Genomic DNA, 18,367 nt, shown 5'->3' with positions numbered 1-18,367 from the left:
ATCTGGATCAGAGATCATTTTTTGTCATATAAATAAGCAATCTCCATCACTCAATGGGGACAGCATAAATAAATAAAACATTTCCATAATTGAGAAAATGAATCATCAATCTATTAATACAACAATCTAATCAAGCTTCGAACGTCAGCACTTTGTGTCAGAATATATATATATATATATATATCTCTTTCTTCTGATGCAGGCAGTTATGCAACCAGGGACACAAAGAGATCATGAGGCAAAGAATGTGACAACTGAACACAATCTAACCTATATGATATGGGGATGTGATGCTTATTTTTCCTATCATCTTGTTATATTCTTGGCCATAAACTCTCACATGTCAGTGATCTTCTGATGTGCTACTCCTTGGTCTTTTCTGAACCCTGCTCCAACCTATTTCACCGTCTTCTATTGGTAAAAACGGTCTCATCACAGAATGGGAGTGTAAAGAGGGGTTGGGGGGGGGGCGTCACAAGCGTCCACAATCCAACCATTGTCGATGTAAACCGCAAATGAACGAATGTAAACCCCTTTCTCGCTATGAATTTTGCACAGTATCTCACGAGGAAGCGTAAGTATATCGTGGTATTTGTTTGACAGTGTTTATTGTTGTGCCTTTGTAGAGTATTTTTTTATTAAACAGGTGTTAAGTAACGCTCACGGCAACGGTTTTTTTGTACATATAAAAAGAGCTCGATATGAGGAGGAAGGGGAAAAGCGCGAACTCATTTTTTTTTTCGTTGGGAGAGATGGAGAGAGCTGCGTCGCTGTATACAGCCATGTTGTAGACTAGGTTAGCTACTGATTGCACTACAACGTGAGAATGGCAACGAGCACTAGTGTCTTGCCGCAAGAAGAGAAACGATATAGGAGCTCTATTGTAAGTAATCACATGAAACAACGTAGCATACGACGTGGTTGTTGCTTACAGGAGATATTCATGCACGTGTTTGATTGTTGTGTTTTGGTAACTGTCTTGACATAACTATTTTATTGTCCTAATGTTGGTGCATGTGGCTTTGAGAGATCATCACTATCGTACACTGGACAGTTCCGGACTGGTTTAGCAGCGTAGACAAACTTGCGCTGTTCACTGGCTAGTGGTGCTGAATGCTCATGTTGACAACGCTTCAGACCAAAATGGTTGTCTCACTTATCATTTTCTTTTAGAAATACAAACGTAGCCTACGTGCTAAAAACGAAGTTACCTTGGTAACTATGTCTATGAACCACCACTATATGATAACAGGCACTAAATTCATTATACACAGGTAGGTCAACGGAAGTGTATTCAAATGAAAATGTCCTTGATCAAACATGGTGCTTGACATTTTTGTTCAATTATGTAAACACCATGCGTAGGTCTTTCAAAGACCTAAGTTTTTCTGTTTATACGTTGAAATGTCCCTGCTATGACAGACCATGACCATCGTATATGTGCCATGAAGAAATACAGCTGGACGTGCATTTGTGGAAACAAACAGACAGAATCCATTAAATCAGAGGAATCGATCCTTCTGTGCATGGTGCTAAAGCGCGGCTCACCGGCCACCGTGAGTAATTGACTGGCCATTAACCACCCAGCGAACCAGTCAGAGGCTGTTAGCGAGAGGAACAGCTAACCGAACCCGCAGCAAATAGCATCTCCATAGTTTTGACATTCGGCTTCGGGGCATAGCCGGTAACAACTGTATCTGGTGGAACTTTGGAGAGTGACGTGTTTAAATGAGAGTTTTACTCAGTTTAAGTTATGTTACTAGTAAAGGTTGTGCTACTCGTCTTAAGTCCATTTTACTAAGAAATCAGGTTTGCCTAAAAGTCATGTCTTGATTTTTATTCGATGGATTTCAATTATTTATTTTGATACAGCTGTTTATGGAAACGTTCAAGGTTAAGTGTCTGGTGTCTTGCTTAAGGTCTAACATCAATTAATGTCCCTCCTGAAATCAAGTAGGCTATTTGGAACCTTATGTTCTCAGACCACTAAGCCCTTTCATTCCAGCAGCAACAATGCCGCAATGATGATTTAAGCATGTGCGCATAGCGATATTGAACATTCCCTCATTGATCTTTCAAACCTATAGCTTTCTAGAGGCATTGTCACCCATTGCTTTTCAGTGTGTAAGTCAAATCTATTACTGGAGAAGAGAGTACAGATAGGCCTGTACAGCACTTGAGGCATGATGAAGCATGCTCGTGGGCCGTTGACAGTGATAATGATGATGATGATGATGATGTAGTCTATTATGTAACATGTTCCACCAGGTCTACTGTAAGAGAGGTTAAGGTTGTGCGTTCCAAATAGCACCCTATTCCCTTCTTAGTGCACTACTTTTGACTAGGGCTCTGGTCAAAAATAGTGCAGTATAGTGAAAATGGTGCCATTTGGAATTACAATCCTATGTTATGTGGAGGTGAGACGCCTCACCCACCACCAATTACACCCTGTTATCAACAGCTAGCCATGTGCAGCAATGCCCTAATGCTACATTATTTGTTGGGCTTTTGGCTGTATGATTGTATTGGGTTTCTTTTGTTTGGAGCACAGCATTCAATTGGGGCTTGGTGTAATATGAAAGTTGATGGGAAAGATTAGAACTCAAGTAAAATGGTTGTCCCTTTCCCATTGGTGGCTTTCGGTACGTCAGTGTGTGTGCGCCTCTCTCTCCCTCTCGCTCCCTCACATCTCCCCCGCGCAAAGTGCATAGGCAACATCTATTCAAGCTGTTGACCCCTCCCCCGAGTACTGGCCTCAGTTCTCCCCTCACATATAGGATGGTGCCAATCCTCAAGGACACCCTCTCTCCCGCCATCCTCTTCCTCGCTCTCCCCCCTTTCCTTTTTTTTGCTCCATCTCTTTCCCTGGGTTTGTCCTCTCATCGCTCCCTCCCTCAAATTACATTCAAATAAGGCAATACATTCCTTAAGACATATTGTTTTCCTTCCATTTGTTTGTCTTTGCAAGGACCATGCACATTCTAAGGGCTCGATTCAATCCGTAGTGCTGAAAACGTGCGCAACAGCGCGATAGAAATTGAAAGGCAATGTTTCTGCGTTCGCGGAGACTGCATTGATGGTAAATGCTGCAGATGTTAGCTCAATCGGAAATTGTCTTTAAAGCTAGTTGATGCATCCATTTTTGTCTTTTACTTATAAATTCATTTTATATACCCATTGATTCTTGAAGAATATAACTTGTCGCATGAGCTTAGTTCAACTGTCGTACCCCATCAGAACCCAAAATATAAGCTTGTTTTACAACAATGTTTATAAACAATGTAAATGTAAACAAACACTCTATATCCTCAAAACTTGCATCCTTAGCTCTGTGTATGAATTTGAGAGTGGTTACATTTCTTCAGGCCCATCCATCGGCTTTTTACCAATCGTTTAAATTAAGGATTCTAGCTTTAAAGTATCCAGTGTCAGTCCTATACCTTTTAAGTGTCAACCTTTGGTGTCATTCTGCAGTGGCCATTATGATAGATGCAGCCATCCATCTCACAAGTATTTGACCGGAGTACAAGATTATAAGCAGTAAGGATATAACCAATTCACTAGAGCAGAGTTCAACGTTCATCTGAGGGATTACATGTAGGCCTGCCTGAAGAACAACTCACTGGCATTGTGGTCAGAGTGTCCACCCTGAGATTGAAAGAAGGTAAAAAAAAATGGAGCCGATCTCTGCGTCTGCTTGGCACTCAGCATTAAGGAGATTGAGGGTAAGGTCCTGCCATAGTCTAGCATCCTGTCCGGTGGGTGTACATCAAGCTGCATCACGCTACAGAAACTGGAAATAGGCTCCTGCTCCTATGAGCCATTCCAGCTCACTCGTGCAAGGCTACTTAATTAAATATAACAAACAAATGCAGTGCTGAAGCGTACTATGACGCTAAACCATTGCCGTAGCTAGTATACAGAAGCATTGTTCTAAACTAAAACTGAACCAAAGCGTAGAAGCATATTGAATCTCTACAGTACATTGAGCTAAGCTAGTGTTAGCTCGGGGCATCCATTCTGGCTGATATCCGGAATATTAAAATATGAATTAGCCATGTGACATTGACATATGGGCTTGTTCTGATTGGCCCTGGGGTGAATGGGCTCGCTAGCAGCTCGTGTTTCACTGTTGCTACTTTGTCCTCTGCTTTCTGAATAGAGAGAGGATGTGTGTGTGTGCAGTGTGAGTCAGGGAGTTGATGCATGTGTGGGTTTGTGTGTAGGTGTTAGTAAATGCATGTGTGTGCGTGCGTGTGTACTGTGTGTGTGTCAGTTAGTTGATGCATGTGTGGGTGTGTGTGTAGGTGTTAGTAAAGGAAAGATGCTCGACCCTTCTCGGCAGAAGTATAACTGTCTCCAGGCTAGGCTACAGTCTAGGTAGAAATGCAAACCACTTGCAACCAAAGGAGACTTGGAAAAGAGGGAAATTGGCAGAGGTGCATATTCCAATGGATTCACATGCATAGAGGCACAAACCACATGTAAGCACGTACATGAGGGATGGGTCCACAGAAAAGTTTGGATATCCCCGACTTAAAACTTTGCAACTTGCACACTGTCAAGTGTTTTGATATTCTGTATTATAAACGACTCTTTACTCCTGCCTCAGATCAAAAACCTTGAACTAACAAAACCCCATTCATAACAGACTTTATTGGAATGATCTGGTGTACAGTAGATCTGGTGTACAGTAGATCTGGTGTACAGTAGATCTGGTGAACAGTAGATCTGGTGTACAGTAGATCTGGTGTACAGTAGATCTGGTGAACAGTAGATCTGGTGAACAGTAGATCTGGTGAACAGTAGATCTGGTGAACAGTAGATCTGGTGTACAGTAGATCTGGTGAACAGTAGATCTAACCAACTCATTAATCCAGTTGTCATCAGTCTTGCACCCATCCAGCTGTTTCCTCCCTCGGGCGATGAATACGTGATAGAGACTCAAACAGCGGCAGGTTGGCAGGGAGCATTTGCTGCTTGGTTGCATATACCTTGTGCTATAGGGGCCAATCCGCCATTGAAACAAGAAAGCGGGAACCCCGCCTCTGTTTTGGTAAAAGGCTGAAAGATGGGTCTGGTGAAACTTAACTACTCAAAACTGAACATCCAATATATCAAATGTAAAGTTTTAACCATGTTTTGGGGCTATAGTGTTTGTTTACATTTACATTGTTTAAAAACATTGGAGTGAAATAAACGTATAATTACTGTTCTAATGGGGTACGACAGTTGAACTAAGCTCATGAGGCCTTTATTAGTTCTATTCTTCAAGAATCAAGGGGTCTACGCTGAGTGTACAGAACATTAGGAACACCTTTCTAATTTTGAGTTGCACCCCCTTTTGCCCTCATAACAGCTTCAATTCATTGGGGCATGGACTCTACAAGGTGTCGAAATTGTTCAACAGGGATGCTGGCCCATGTGGACTCCAATGACAGTTATGTCAAGTTGGCTGGATGTCCTTTCGGTGGTAAACCATTATTGATACACACGGGAAACTGTTGAGTGTGAAAAACCCAGCAGCGTTGCTGTTCTTTACACACTCAAACCGGTGTGCCTGGCACCTACTACCATACCCCGTTCAAAGGCACTTCAATTTTTTGTCTTGCCCATTCACCCTCTGAATGGCACACATACACAATCCATGTCTCAATGGTCTCAAGGCTTATAAATCCTTCTTTAACCCATCTCCTCCCCTTCATCTACACTGATCGAAGTGGGTTTAAAAGTGACATCAATAAGGGATCCCACCTGGATTCACCTGGTCAGTCTGTCATGGTAAGAGCCAGTGTTCCTAATGTTTTGTACACTGAGTGTATATCGTTGAGTTCTACGTTAAAAAATTCATGTTGCAAACTGCAGATTGCTCCTTTAACTGGAAAAGTGGCTTGTCTCCAACGGGTGAATCTCGTGGGCATTACAGGATGCAACCGCACCACCCACCTGGAGCATTGTGGCAGCTGCAGTTCCCGAGCTCCAGGGACAAGGGTGGTTCGGTGGGGAAACAACTGGTTTATGTCTGTTAACATGGTTTCAATCCAATCCAATACAACGTTTATTATTATTCATCCCAGAAGGGGCAATTGTGCTGGGTAAGACTTTGTAAAAAATAAGATCCCAGATTGGTTTATAGTGGTCTCTTTTTTGGGGGGGGTATATTGATGTTATAGGAGGGATGTTGACCATGTGGGTAATCAGAAAGTGACTTTAGGGCACTTTGAAACACATGGTTCACTATGGTACCTGTGTGAAGTCTAGACTGGAGTGCCTTTCTTTCATTGGGCTGTTTCCATATCTATTCATGCCTCTGCTATGGAGATGTTGAATGATGTTGAATCAGAAATGAGAGATGCAGCTGGCAGAACAAACAACATCAAAAGAACACCACTCTCTCGGGTCTCCTGTAATTGTAAATATATGAGCCAAGCTGAGCTTAACAGACTATGATTCAGCCCTGCAGCCTTTGCAGGCCAGGGGATTTCAGCATGATTTTATGTATATGTATGCATAATGTATATTTTTTGTATTTGTTTCTGGAGAGGGGAAGGGGAAAATAGTTCAGGGGAATATACATACATTTTCTATATGGAGTGGTATGGATACTTTGATATTGAATATATTAGCGCTGCAGCGTTGACCACCTAAATGTGTTCTGGACTGGGAAACCTTCCACATACACAAGCCATGGCTGTCTGTACGTGTGACAGTTGGCTTGGCCTAGATCTAGGCTACAGCGCCCAATGACGCATCTATATATCTCTTTAGTTGAGTATTCCAGATTTCCCAACTGAGTGGGGAGGGGGAGCACTAGAAGAAACAAAGGGTGGTTTTTATGTTTCAGGATGTGGGATGGTATAACGTTCATGGCAACAGCCAATCAGATTTAAACGGTGGCAGATGGAGCGGGCAATGTGTAGCCTAGACTGCGGACAGACTCTGCTGGGCAGGGTTGGCGCAAGACCCCTCTATATGCCCGTCGACCGTGGCTCTCACTCACACCAGAGCTGCGCCAGGGCCCGTCGCTCTGCCATTTGAGCCTCGTTAGCGCCACCTGCTGCGAGAAGGCGAGCGGCTGGCAGAGAGAGGCTAGCGCCGGAACGACCAGGGCCTTCTGTTCCCTCGGAAGGCCTGGGGACAGTAGTGTGTGTTCACTGAACTGGAAGAGGCCTTATGGGTGGCGCAGCTGCCCTGTTGCCTCCATGCTGCTATGAAGTGATATCCTTCCTGTTATCCTAGCCTTCTATGCTAGAGGGCCCTGTGGTCTGTTTACAAGTCAACCAACATTAGTTACAGTGTTGTTTGACGTTGTTGAAGTGATTGTTCTTCACTCCAAAATCCCAGTTTTATAAGATACTTTGAGACTTGAAATGTGTCAACGCAATCTGTTGTGTTTGTGTAGATCCACCTAAATATCTCAGTCCCACATAAATGGGAAAGAAGAGAGCATTTTCTGATAAAAAAAAATCCAAAATAGTTTCCAATGACACCCATTTAGGAAACAGACAGACTGTTCTGCTTTGACTGTGGGTATTGCAGTTCATAACATCAGTATTACAGAATGACTGGCTCTAATGACGTACCCTCCTTCCTGTGTCCCCCCTCAGGTAGCCACTGACCTGCCTAAGGGATGGAGTCTCTCTTCGGGGGCGAGCTGGGCCTCCTGGGCGGGGGCGAGGGGCTGAGGGATGACGGCTGCGGCTTGGGGTCGGGGGTCAACTGGTCGGCCTCACCCATCCAAGACGACATGTACCCCTCCCACTTCGCCCTGGCCGCCGCCTACCATGACATCAAGACGCGATTGGCCAGCCTGGAGCGAGAGAACAGCAGCATCAAGAGGAAGCTGAAGAACTATGAGGTCAAGGTAGGTTGACTGATCCGTTCATCACAGAGGCTACGTCCCAAATTGCACCCTATTCCATTTATACTGCTCAACTTTAAAGAGAAGTCCAATGACCCTATGGGGCCTGGTCAAAAAGGCGTCCCCCCTTAAAGGGATAGTTCTGGATTTTGGCCCTTTATCTACTTCCCCAGAGTCCGATTAACTCAGACACATCAAAATGGTATCCAGAGTCCAGTATGAAAGAAGTTGGAGGTAGTTTCTCAAAGAAAATAATAACTAGCCTAGCACAAAGGCTAGTTATTCCCATAGACTTCCAGTCATTGCGCTAATGCTAGTTAATAAGTGTGATAATGCTAGATGGCAACTTCCTTCAAACTGCATGCAGATACATAAAAATGCTATCCACGAGTGCATCCAACACTGGCGAAGTAGATGGAGCTTCATTGTCAAAATATCCCTTTAAAAGCTATCACTGATTTTACATGACTGAATTGGTAAAAGCTATTCTATGGAACCTGTGCTTTTTAGATCAGTGGTTACTTCCAGGAGAGGTGGAAGGAAGGATTGATTTTCAAAGTACTGAAACCATTAGGCATACCTGAATGAGACCATTATTCAGTTGAAACTCAGTGGAAAAGGTTATGGTAGAGGAAGGTTATTTTCTAACCTCTAATAATAAACTGGCCTCGACTTGCACTGGTGTACTTTTTTTCCCCATCTACTTTTGCTTTTTCCATCTCCTATGTTTTGGGCTGTGACACTCCTTGTACTATTCTCAGTCTTCCTTTGATCTCCTTTCTTTCTCACCTACTCATCTCATTTTCCCCCACTGTCCTTCTCTTGTACCTCTCCCCTCCCTCAGTTCCCTATGATCAGTGAGTTTGAGGAGGAGAGGACCCTACAGTGTTGCTCCTGTGAACCCAAGGAGACCAGTCTACTGCAGTCAGAGACCACCAACCTGCAACAGAGAGTCAACTCCCTCACACAGGAGGTAAGACATGGAGGAAGAGAGAGGAGGGGAGAGGAAGGAGACAGGAGAGAGAGAGGAGTGTGAAGAGGGAGATAAGAAGAGAGGGGAGAGGGAGGAGACAGAAGAGAGAGGAGTGTGAAGAGGGAGATGAGAGAGGAGAGAAGAAGAGAGGGGAGAGGGAGGAGATGAGAGGAGGGAGGGTGGTAAGAGAGAATAGAGGGGGAGGTAGGAAAAGAGGGAGGAGAGGAGAAATGAGGGGGAAGGGTAGGAGGAACTGCACATCGAACACATTTTTCTTTCTCCTACACTTTTCCCTTTGTAAATGTACACCTTTCCCTCAGCTCCAGAAGAGTAAAGAGCGAGAGGAGAGGCTGGAGGATGTGATTCAGGCCTATGAGAAGATCCACATGGAGAAGAGTAACGTTCAGAGAGACCTGGACAAAATGGTGAGAAACAGTAGGAAACAGTGCCCCCATCTGGACACCATGAGTTGTACTGGTAGAGTGATGAGGGAGGGGACAGTATTATGGGCTAAGGCATTGTAATGAAATAGAATCCGTTACATACAAATTAAAGCAAACACTATTTTGACCATCAGTTTTCTATCAGCAATGTGCCTCAGAGGTGTGTGTGTGAGAGAGATTGTACCGCTACCTGCATACACCCTACATCCGTGTGTGTGTATATACACACCCTACATCCGTGTGTGTGTATATATACACCCTACATCCGTGTGTGCGTGTGTGTGTGTATCAACTGTGCATTCACGTGTGTGTGCTCTCCATCAGACGACACTAGCAGAGCAGCACATGGAGCGTATCTGTGGTCTGGAGTCAGCTCTGAGGCAGAGGGAGGGGTCTCTGCAGAAACTCAATGCTCAGCTGCACAGCAAGAACATTAATTACCTACAGCTACACACCAGTCTGGACGTGCCTCGCGGTGAGTGTGTGTGTGTGTATGTTTGAGTGAGTGCGGACGTGTGTGTGTGTGTGTGTGTGTGTGTGTGTGTGTGTGTATATGTTTCTCACTGTACCTGGATGTGTGCTACAGAGCGGAACGGGCGGGGTCCGACCCTGCAGAGCTCTCGTAGTCTGGACGCCGTGTCCGACCTGAAGCTGCAGCGGTTGGAGGCGGAGCTAGAAGGGGCGCGGCAGCAGGCCCAGGGGGCCTGTCAGAGAGAGAAGGAGATGAAGGAGGAGCTACAGAGGCTGCAGGCAGAGATCAGACAGCTGCAGCAGGATGTACAGAGACAGGTCAGATAGTGACACACAGGAGGTTGGTGGGACCTTAATTGGGGAGGACGGGTTCATGGTAATGGCTGGAACGGAGTCAGTGGAATGGAATCAAATACATCAAACACATGGTTTCAATGTATTTGATGCCATTCCATTCGCTCCGTTTCAGCCCATTATTATGAACCGTCCTCCCCTCTGCAGCCTCCACTGACACACACGTCTGTCTCTGTCCAGCAGGAGGTGACCACACCCTGTGAGCACTGTGACGTGGAATGGATAAAGAAGGCAGGAGATGAACAGTGAGCGACAGCTGCCCCATCTAATACTCCTGCCATGTAGCTATTGTCAGCAGAATAACCAAGTCGATGACCCAAAACGGAACACTATTCCCTACTTAGTGCACTACTTTTGACCAGGGCCCCATAGGGTGGGGTGGCCTATTTATGGAATAGGGTGCCATTTTGGACACAGTCCTAACATCGGAAGGTGATCAACTATTGTCCCTCCTTTGCAGGGTGAACCTGGCGTTGGCCTACACTGAGCTGACAGAGGAGCTGGTGCGTGTGAGAGGTCTGGCTGTCAAACAGACTGAGATCCTCAGGAAGGCATCCCATGAGCAGATGGGTCAGTAGAAAACAGAACAATTGTTCTCCATATTGATGTTGAATGGAGTATAATAGCGAAAATGCCCGATGAGGGTGCCAATAAGGACACTAATGTAATGATGCGTTTACCCAAAGTGACTTAGTCATGTGTGCATACGTTTTATGTACTGGTGGTCCCGGGAATTGAACCCACTATCCTGGCGTTGCAAGCGCCATACTCTATCAGTTGGGCTACAGAGGTAGCAATGGACTATAATAACCATCCCATTCTCTCTCCTCCAGTCCTGAGACACTCCCCAGCCCCCCAGCGTCGCTCCCCTGCCACCCAACGCCCCTCCCCAGACCGCCTCCACCCTCTCCCCTCTCCCTCTTCTCCCCTCTCACCTTCCTCACCCCCTTCTGGCCCCGCATCCTACTCCCCAACTGGCCTCGCTTACTCACCCACCGGCCCAGCCTCCTACTCCTGCCGGCCAACCAGCCAACGGCTGCGTGCCCGCTTCCAGGGGCGCCGCAGCTACTCAGAGGTGGCCGACTCATCTGCCCACCAGAGGCTCCCGCCCAGGCTGCTCCGTGACCCAGTCTCCACCCTGCCCAAGCCCAAGAACATGGGGGAGTCTGGGGCTTATTCCCGCCCGCCCAGGGTTTCCCTGGTGGGGCTTCCCCGGCCGGCCTCGGCCCGTGGAGCTGTAGGTGGTGGTGGAGGGGGAGGAGGTGGTGGCAGCAGCCTGAGCAGTAGTCCCCACCACCATGCCCTGGAGCTTGGCTTCCCTCTAGCTGCAGAGGTACACACCACATTTGTATATACACTACCATTCAAAGGTTTGGGGTCACTTAGAAATGTCCTTGTTTTTGAAAGAAAAGCACATTTTTTGTCCATTAAAATATCAAATATATCAAAAATACAGAGTCAATGTTGTAAATGACTATTGTAGCTGGAAACAGCTGATTTTTTATGGAATACCTATGTAGGCGTACAGAAGCCCATTATCAGCAACCATCACTCCTGTGTTCCAATGTCACGTTGTGTTAGTCTCTTAAAATGATAAACTTGGATTAGCAAATTGATCATTAGAAAACCCTTTGGCAATTATGTTAGCACAGCTGAAAACTTGTTCTGATTAAAGAAGCAATAAAACTGGCCTTCTTTAGACTAGTTGAGTATCTGGAGCATCAGCATTTGTTTGATTACAAGCTCATAATGGCCAGAAACAAAGAACTTTCTTCTGAAACTCGTCAGTCTATTCTTGTTCTGAGAAATGAAGGCTATTCCAAAGAAATTGTCAAGAAACTGAAGATATTGTACAACGCTGTGTACAACTCCCTTCACAGAACAGCGCAAACTGGCTCTAACCAGAATATAAAGAGTGGGAGTCCCATGGTGCACAACTGAGCAAGAGGACAAGTACATTAGAGTGTCTAGTTTCAGAAACTAGTGTCCTTATAGTACCCACAAAACGCCAGTCTCAACATCAACAGTGAAGAGGCGATTCCGGAATGCTAGCCTTCTAGGCAGAGTTCCTCTGTCCAGTGTCTGTTCTTTTGCCCATCTTAATCTTTTCTTTTTGTTGTCCAGTGTGAGATATGGCTTTTTCTTTGCAACTCTGCCTAGAAGGCTAGCATCCCAGAGTCGCCTCTGCACTGTTGACATTGAGGCTGGTGTTTTGCGGGTACTATTTAATGAAGCTGCCAGTTGAGGATTTGTGAGGCGTCTGTTTCTCAAACTAGACACTCTAATGTACTTGTCCTCCTGCTCAGTTGTCCTCCGGGGCTTCCCACTCCTCTTTCTATTCTGGTTAGATCCAGTTTGCGCTGTTCTGTGAAGGGAGTAGTACACAGCGTTGTACGAGATCTTCAGTTTCTTGACAATTTCTTTGGAATAGCCTTCATTTCTCAGAACAAGAATAGACTGACAAGTTTTAGAAGAAAATGTCTTTGTTTCTGGCCATTTTGAACCTGTAATCAAATCCACAAATGCTGACGCTCCAGATACTCAACTAGTCTAAAGGCCAGTTTTATTGCTTCTTTAAATCAGAACAGTTTTCAGCTTTGCTAACATAATTGCAAAAGGGTTTTCTAATGATCAATTAGCCTTTTAAAATGATAAACTTGGATTAGCTAACAATGTGCCATAGGAACACAGGAGTGAGGATTGCTGATAATTGACCGATGTAGATATTCCATTACAAATCTGCCGTTTCCAGCTACAATAGCCATTTACGTCTACACTGTGTTTCTGATCAATTTGATGTTATTTTAATGGACAATTTTTTTTTGCTTTTCTTTCAAAAACAAGGAAATGTCTAAGTGACCCTGAACTTTTGAACAGTAGTGTATTTATTTTAAGATAAATGTATAAAATAAGGTTTTAACCGCACCACCACCGCCTGTTTTAATGACAGTTTTATTAGGGAATAAAATTTTAAAACATTAATATAACATGTATTATCCATCCAGGGCCGCCACTTCTGTCATCTGGAGGATCCCCCGGCCCCCACCCCACAGGTCACCCCGCCCCAGTCGTCTGACGATGAGGAGTGGAGGTGCACATCCCCGGTCTCCAGTCCTCCCAGGACACTGGGGGCCATGGGGGTAAGCTCACGGGAACCCCCTCCCTGCCCTTCCTTCTTGGCCCTAAAGGACCCGGCTACCCTCGCCTGCCACCTGCCAGGGTACCTGAATGCAGACCACGCCCAGTCCTGGCCCTCCATCAATGTGAGTTGTTGCTGCTCGAGTTCAGAGCTCAGTAGTGTATCCCAATAGCAGTAATCAGAGCTTCCTTACGTGACATGCAAATAGAAAACGGGTTCTTTTAGTCATTACAATGAGTAAATTTACAGTGTTTACCTTCCGAGTTGAGCGTTTACGCCGTTTTGTGATTGGCTGCCTGCAGTTGTGGATGGAGACGGAGGAGAACGACGCCCGGAGCTGCCCGCTGTGTCAGCTGACCTTCCCCACGGGTTACCCCGACGACGCCCTCATCAAACACATCGACACGCACCTGGAGAACAGCAAGATCTAACCATCCCCCGTCCCCCCTGCCCCCAAGACACAGATCAACTTACCCTGTCAAATTCTAACCTAAACCATTATCAGGAAACCCATTGCGGATCCCCTTTGCAATATGACACTAGGGCAGACTGCATCCACTGAATCATCCATCTAAATTTAGATGTGATACTTGTCGTTTTGTAAACTGGAACGTTTCCTTACCTCTGTATTTGACAATGTTAGTTTAGGGCTATAACAAGGGCCAGTGTTGTTTCTGAATGCGCCCTCTCTCTCCCATGTTATCAGGTATGGTCTTTGACATGGTTACCTCGCACTGTTTTTAAAACCATCAATAAAAATGGGTCACACCCCAACTACATGCTTTTAAATCATAAAGTTTACACTCTGTCAAACCAGAATGAACTCTTCACCCAGACTTTAAGGGCATATTCATAACAGGAGGTACGCAGCACTTTTTTAGAATTTAGTTCTAATGGAATTTGAATAGTTATCACCGAGATTCAACGACAAATCTTTAAAACATCTCACGTGTCTCTGTAAAATGTAATGAAATAACATGAAGTCAAGGATGACAGAGGGGTCAGTGATAATAGCTAATAATAGTTGAGCTATGGCAGTGTGGCGAGGACCCTAAAACAGTGATAGGATGGACCACTATAGGTACCTCATAAGAAACTCCTTTGTATGTTGACATTGAGGAATTTATGATGTTGTACCACAGTGATTAAAACTAGGGTAATAACAGGCCGAAGATGCTCTGGTTTGTAGGAGCTGTACAGTGATTCCAAGCTGTTGTTCTCCGTGGATGATTTGTGAAGCTCGGAATACTGAAGCTTTATACGCAGTCATCTCTGGTACTTGCCTACAGGTTGTCAACACAATTCACAGCAACACATTTAAAACCCACCGGACAGGAATTTGACAGACACACAACACATTACCAGAACATCAGCTGATTTCTCAACTCAGCCAATTCTGAAATTTGCACAGCAATCAATATGATCCAAAGAAACTGGATGGGGATATACCATCCGTACATTGTCTTACCTCAGATCTTCCGGTACTCAGTCAGTTGAGGGACAAGCATCGCGCAGGAGTGACGACACCCGTCGGAAGACAATGCCATTAGTATAGATACCATAGAAGGTAACACTGCAATCAACCACAATAAAACTGCTGGATCGCTTCTAGAGGAAGACCAAGAGACTCTGCCAATGAGACGGAACAGTACCGAGATACAGGAGTGGAATCAGAGATGAAGGAATGACATTTGAAAATGGACATGGACCCATGTGCTCACATTGCATTCCAAGACACTGCAGTATTCCTTTTCTGCATCTTTTTTTCCCTTCTGTAGAATCATGGAGGCTTAGTTTACTCTTTATAGTCATCTTTCAGTTTTCTGTAACGCAAATAATAAACTGAATTTCAAAATGGTATACCTGGTTGAACCTTACCTTAACTCAGTCGTCAATGACTAGTCTGTTAAACAGCAACTGGTTGGACTGGGTTCCACATTCAATTCATTATAGACGTACACTCATAAGGGAATATGTTGTATATCTATAGGCATTTTACATTCCCTGCATTGGTACATTCCCTGCATTGGGCGATAGTAAAAAAGATTTTTCCAGTTAAACAACTGCTTACAATAGCTGTGATACTCAGTTTCAAAGAAAAACATTTTTTTAGTTTAGTATTTATTTGATAATAGATTAGAAAACAATTCATTTTGGACAATTCCCGCTATAGCCCTCCAATTGTTTTTACACTGAAATGTAACAACGGTTCTCTTTTCCGCAAAACCCACTGTTGAAACATCCATAAAAATACTTCATAGAATCAACCTAAAACAAGGTCGAAAAGATTACCCTCAAAAGCATTAAAAACATCTATAAAACTCACTCTAGATAAAGAAATGTAAGGGGGGAAAAAATTAAAAAAGGGAAGCGGTGAGAAGGCTAGTGCTAAAACGATCCCTGTTCTCTTTAAAACGGTTCAGGAAGGAGACGGATGGGAGGCATTCAGTGACTCATACCAACGTGTCATTTAAAACAAGTCCAAAGATGTAAAGTACAACTCGACATGATTGTCTAAATATACAAAAACACAGCAAGACCATCGAGAGTGCAAGAGGTAGCTCTTCTTACCCATAAAACCCCATTAATCCACAGCAGTCTTAAAAACAATCCCCTGCCCTGGTTATTTCCCCCTTTATAAGAGTGAGCATTTGATATCACAAACTGATTTAAATAAAAAATAAAAATCGGCATATATACGTCGATAAGTGCTTAAATATATAGACATCTTACATTGACAAAAGCATCATGCATCTCTATAACATGCACGGTAACATTATTCAAAACGCTATGTTGGATCTCCGACCACTTATGCGGTAAACTTGGCAGTTAAAAATGCATGAACCAATTTCAATCTGGTTATTTTCAAGGCAGTTTACATTTGCGGACACCAGAGCGGTTACTAGGGGTGTGGAGGATCGGCATCAACGTGGGAACATCAGACTTGAAGGAAAAGATCCAAAGTAGTCCTCATCTACTCCATGTTGACATTTCCTCTCTCCATGGCAGACAGTCACCCTGGAATGATTCATCCATGCAACCAAAACTCCCTTCACCACTCCTCTTCCTTCTCGCTTAGTGAAACTTTAGTATCTGCGTTCAGTAGTCTCATTGGGCTGTAATAGTCTATGATGAAGCCAAAATGACAGGAGGCTCTGCCAGGTCTACTCAACACCACAGATCCAAGTTCTTGGTGTTGGCGAAGCCTGGCTGATCGCGGATCTTCCAGTAGGTTCCGTTGCTCAGCCAGCTCTCGTTCCCTGCCGCATCCAGCTCTTTCCTGAAGGAGGGAAGAGTATATTTACTTTCTAGTGTGAGGTAACCTTTAAAAGGGGCATCAATAGAGGCCTCCAAGGAATTAAACACTGTGCATGAATACACAATGTCACGTCAATGGTCACCAACTCAAGTCCTGGAAAAGCTACAGGTGCAGGCTTTTATTCCAACCCTGCCCTAACTCCTGATTCAGCTAATCATAAAGACCCTGAATAGCTGTGTTGGTTACCATTGCCTTGCCATTTCTACAATAAATGCTCTTTGATTGCGTAGGGCAGGAAGGGACGGTTGGCGAGACTCACCTGAAGAAACGAGGCACGTGCTCCTCTCCCTTCTTGGCCAGCTCCTTTCGTCGGTCCCTCTGTTTCTGCTCTACTTCCTCCTTCTTACTGTCAGCCCCAGCAACATCTCCCTCCTCCAGGATCCTACGGGGAAAGAATAGTGGAGCGAAAAAGAGCTTCAGCTGCATGAAAGAATCTAAGGCGTTAACAGGGCAATTGTGTGTACAGTACCATCGCACGCAGCCACATCAGATGTGGCATCACATCAATGCACAACACAGCTCCCTGGCATTTGAGGAAGTAAAGGTCACTGAACGATACCCCCTACATGACCTACTGAACAGGACCCAGAGTTCTTCCTGGTGATATCGCGTTCAAGAAGTATTCCTAGCCCTACTTGCAACGCATTTGACAAATCTAATTATGTGCACATGGCTAAACATCTATGTATGCATTACTGAGCAGGCTGGACGGTGGTCTCACCTCTGGTCTGGCCGATAGCGGGTGTCTGAGGGAGGCAGGACCTTCTTCAGTTCAGGAGTCAGCTCATTGAGCTCCCTGGCGTAGCGACTGAAGCCATAGTACTGGAAGTGGTCATCAGGCTGAGGGTCTGGAGATGGGAGAAACAGGGTACTGTGTGAGGCAATACATAGTGCTGGTACTATAGAGTGGATTACGGACTCACGGATTGAGGAAAACATCCATAGTCTTGCAAAGAGGATCAAGATAGAAGACAGAATTCACAGAAATAGTATGGGATTAGGGAAAATATAATAGGCACAATGGTGTGGATTACACACTTTTATAGGATAAACTATAATATCAACATTGGATTAGAGATTAGGATTATCGTACATAGCAGATAAGGGATTATTCAGATAATAGCAGTACTCACTGGGCTTCCAGATGCACTTTGGGTTAGGCAGGGTGTCACAGAAGATGCCCTCGTGCCACAGCCCACCAAACCGGTGGACCACCTCTCCCGCTTGGTTCAGAACCTGGCCCTGCACCTCGTTCTTACTTGTCTCTGAGGTCCAGTAGCGGGACTGAGGGGAGAGAGCAATGTCAATGGAAACTTAGTAGGTAGTTCCCCATGTAAAGCTTTGCAAATTTTGAATGTCTAGACCCCATTTCAACTGTTGACTATTTATTTTATTCATTACAGGTCCCATTATGGGGTTATTCTTCAATTGAGCGTTATGTTCTATGGGCACCGGGCAGGGGTCTCACCTTGACGAAGGAGATCTTGCAGGTGCAGATGTCACTCTTGGTGTTTCTGATGGTCACCTCTCCGTAGTGCTCCAGCCACCTCTGCTGACTCAGGACATTGTGGACGCAGGTCACCGCCTTGTTCCACTCATAGTGATCCCCATATCTAGAGGGTGGAGGGAGAGCGAGAGCCATGGGTTTAGCACAACTAGATTGAGACACGCACTCTTGAAATTCATGGACACCTGAGCCGGCTTCAATACTATGAACCTTTCATTGAATAACATAGTAAATTATCCTTTCAAGCACGTTACAGCTAACAAGTAGAGCATTTGGCGAATGCCTTTTCAAATCTGAGCT

The 18,367-nt window shown here is 44.8% G+C and overlaps 2 protein-coding genes across 7 annotated transcripts in view; one reads left to right on the top strand and one right to left on the bottom strand.

Annotated features, from left to right (window-relative positions):
• The first annotated feature begins 477 nt into the window (after positions 1 to 477).
• LOC106607478 (TANK-binding kinase 1-binding protein 1) lies at positions 478 to 15,101 on the top strand. 2 transcript variants are annotated; one of them, XM_014204462.2, is made up of 11 exons: positions 478 to 574; positions 7,608 to 7,864; positions 8,706 to 8,834; positions 9,155 to 9,259; positions 9,602 to 9,752; positions 9,864 to 10,066; positions 10,286 to 10,347; positions 10,563 to 10,672; positions 10,936 to 11,435; positions 13,108 to 13,365; positions 13,544 to 15,101. In XM_014204462.2, the coding sequence occupies exons 2-11, from the start codon at positions 7,631 to 7,633 to the stop codon at positions 13,670 to 13,672; spliced, it is 1,881 nt and encodes a 626-aa protein (XP_014059937.2). In that variant the 5' UTR covers positions 478 to 574; positions 7,608 to 7,630; the 3' UTR covers positions 13,673 to 15,101. The 2 variants fall into 2 exon arrangements, with proteins under 2 accessions (XP_014059937.2, XP_014059938.2); XM_014204463.2 differs by having other exon boundaries at positions 478 to 883.
• Positions 15,102 to 16,017: 916 nt separating this feature from the next.
• LOC106607479 (oxysterol-binding protein-related protein 7) overlaps positions 16,018 to 18,367 on the bottom strand; it is a 28,744-nt gene continuing 26,394 nt past the window's right edge. For all 5 annotated transcript variants that reach the window (XM_014204465.2, XM_014204466.2, XM_014204467.2 and 2 more), the window contains 5 exons: positions 18,029 to 18,173; positions 17,694 to 17,844; positions 17,282 to 17,408; positions 16,820 to 16,942; positions 16,018 to 16,521 (listed from right to left, as the gene is read on the bottom strand). In XM_014204465.2, coding sequence (XP_014059940.2) covers positions 16,410 to 16,521; positions 16,820 to 16,942; positions 17,282 to 17,408; positions 17,694 to 17,844; positions 18,029 to 18,173 — 658 coding nt within the window. In that variant the 3' untranslated portion in view covers positions 16,018 to 16,409. The remainder of the gene's footprint in view (positions 16,522 to 16,819; positions 16,943 to 17,281; positions 17,409 to 17,693; positions 17,845 to 18,028; positions 18,174 to 18,367) is intronic.

This window comes from Salmo salar, chromosome ssa06 (genome assembly GCF_905237065.1).
Source record: "Salmo salar chromosome ssa06, Ssal_v3.1, whole genome shotgun sequence".
NCBI classification, from domain to species: Eukaryota; Metazoa; Chordata; class Actinopteri; order Salmoniformes; family Salmonidae; genus Salmo; species Salmo salar.
This window is presented reverse-complemented; position numbering and strand designations above follow the sequence as displayed.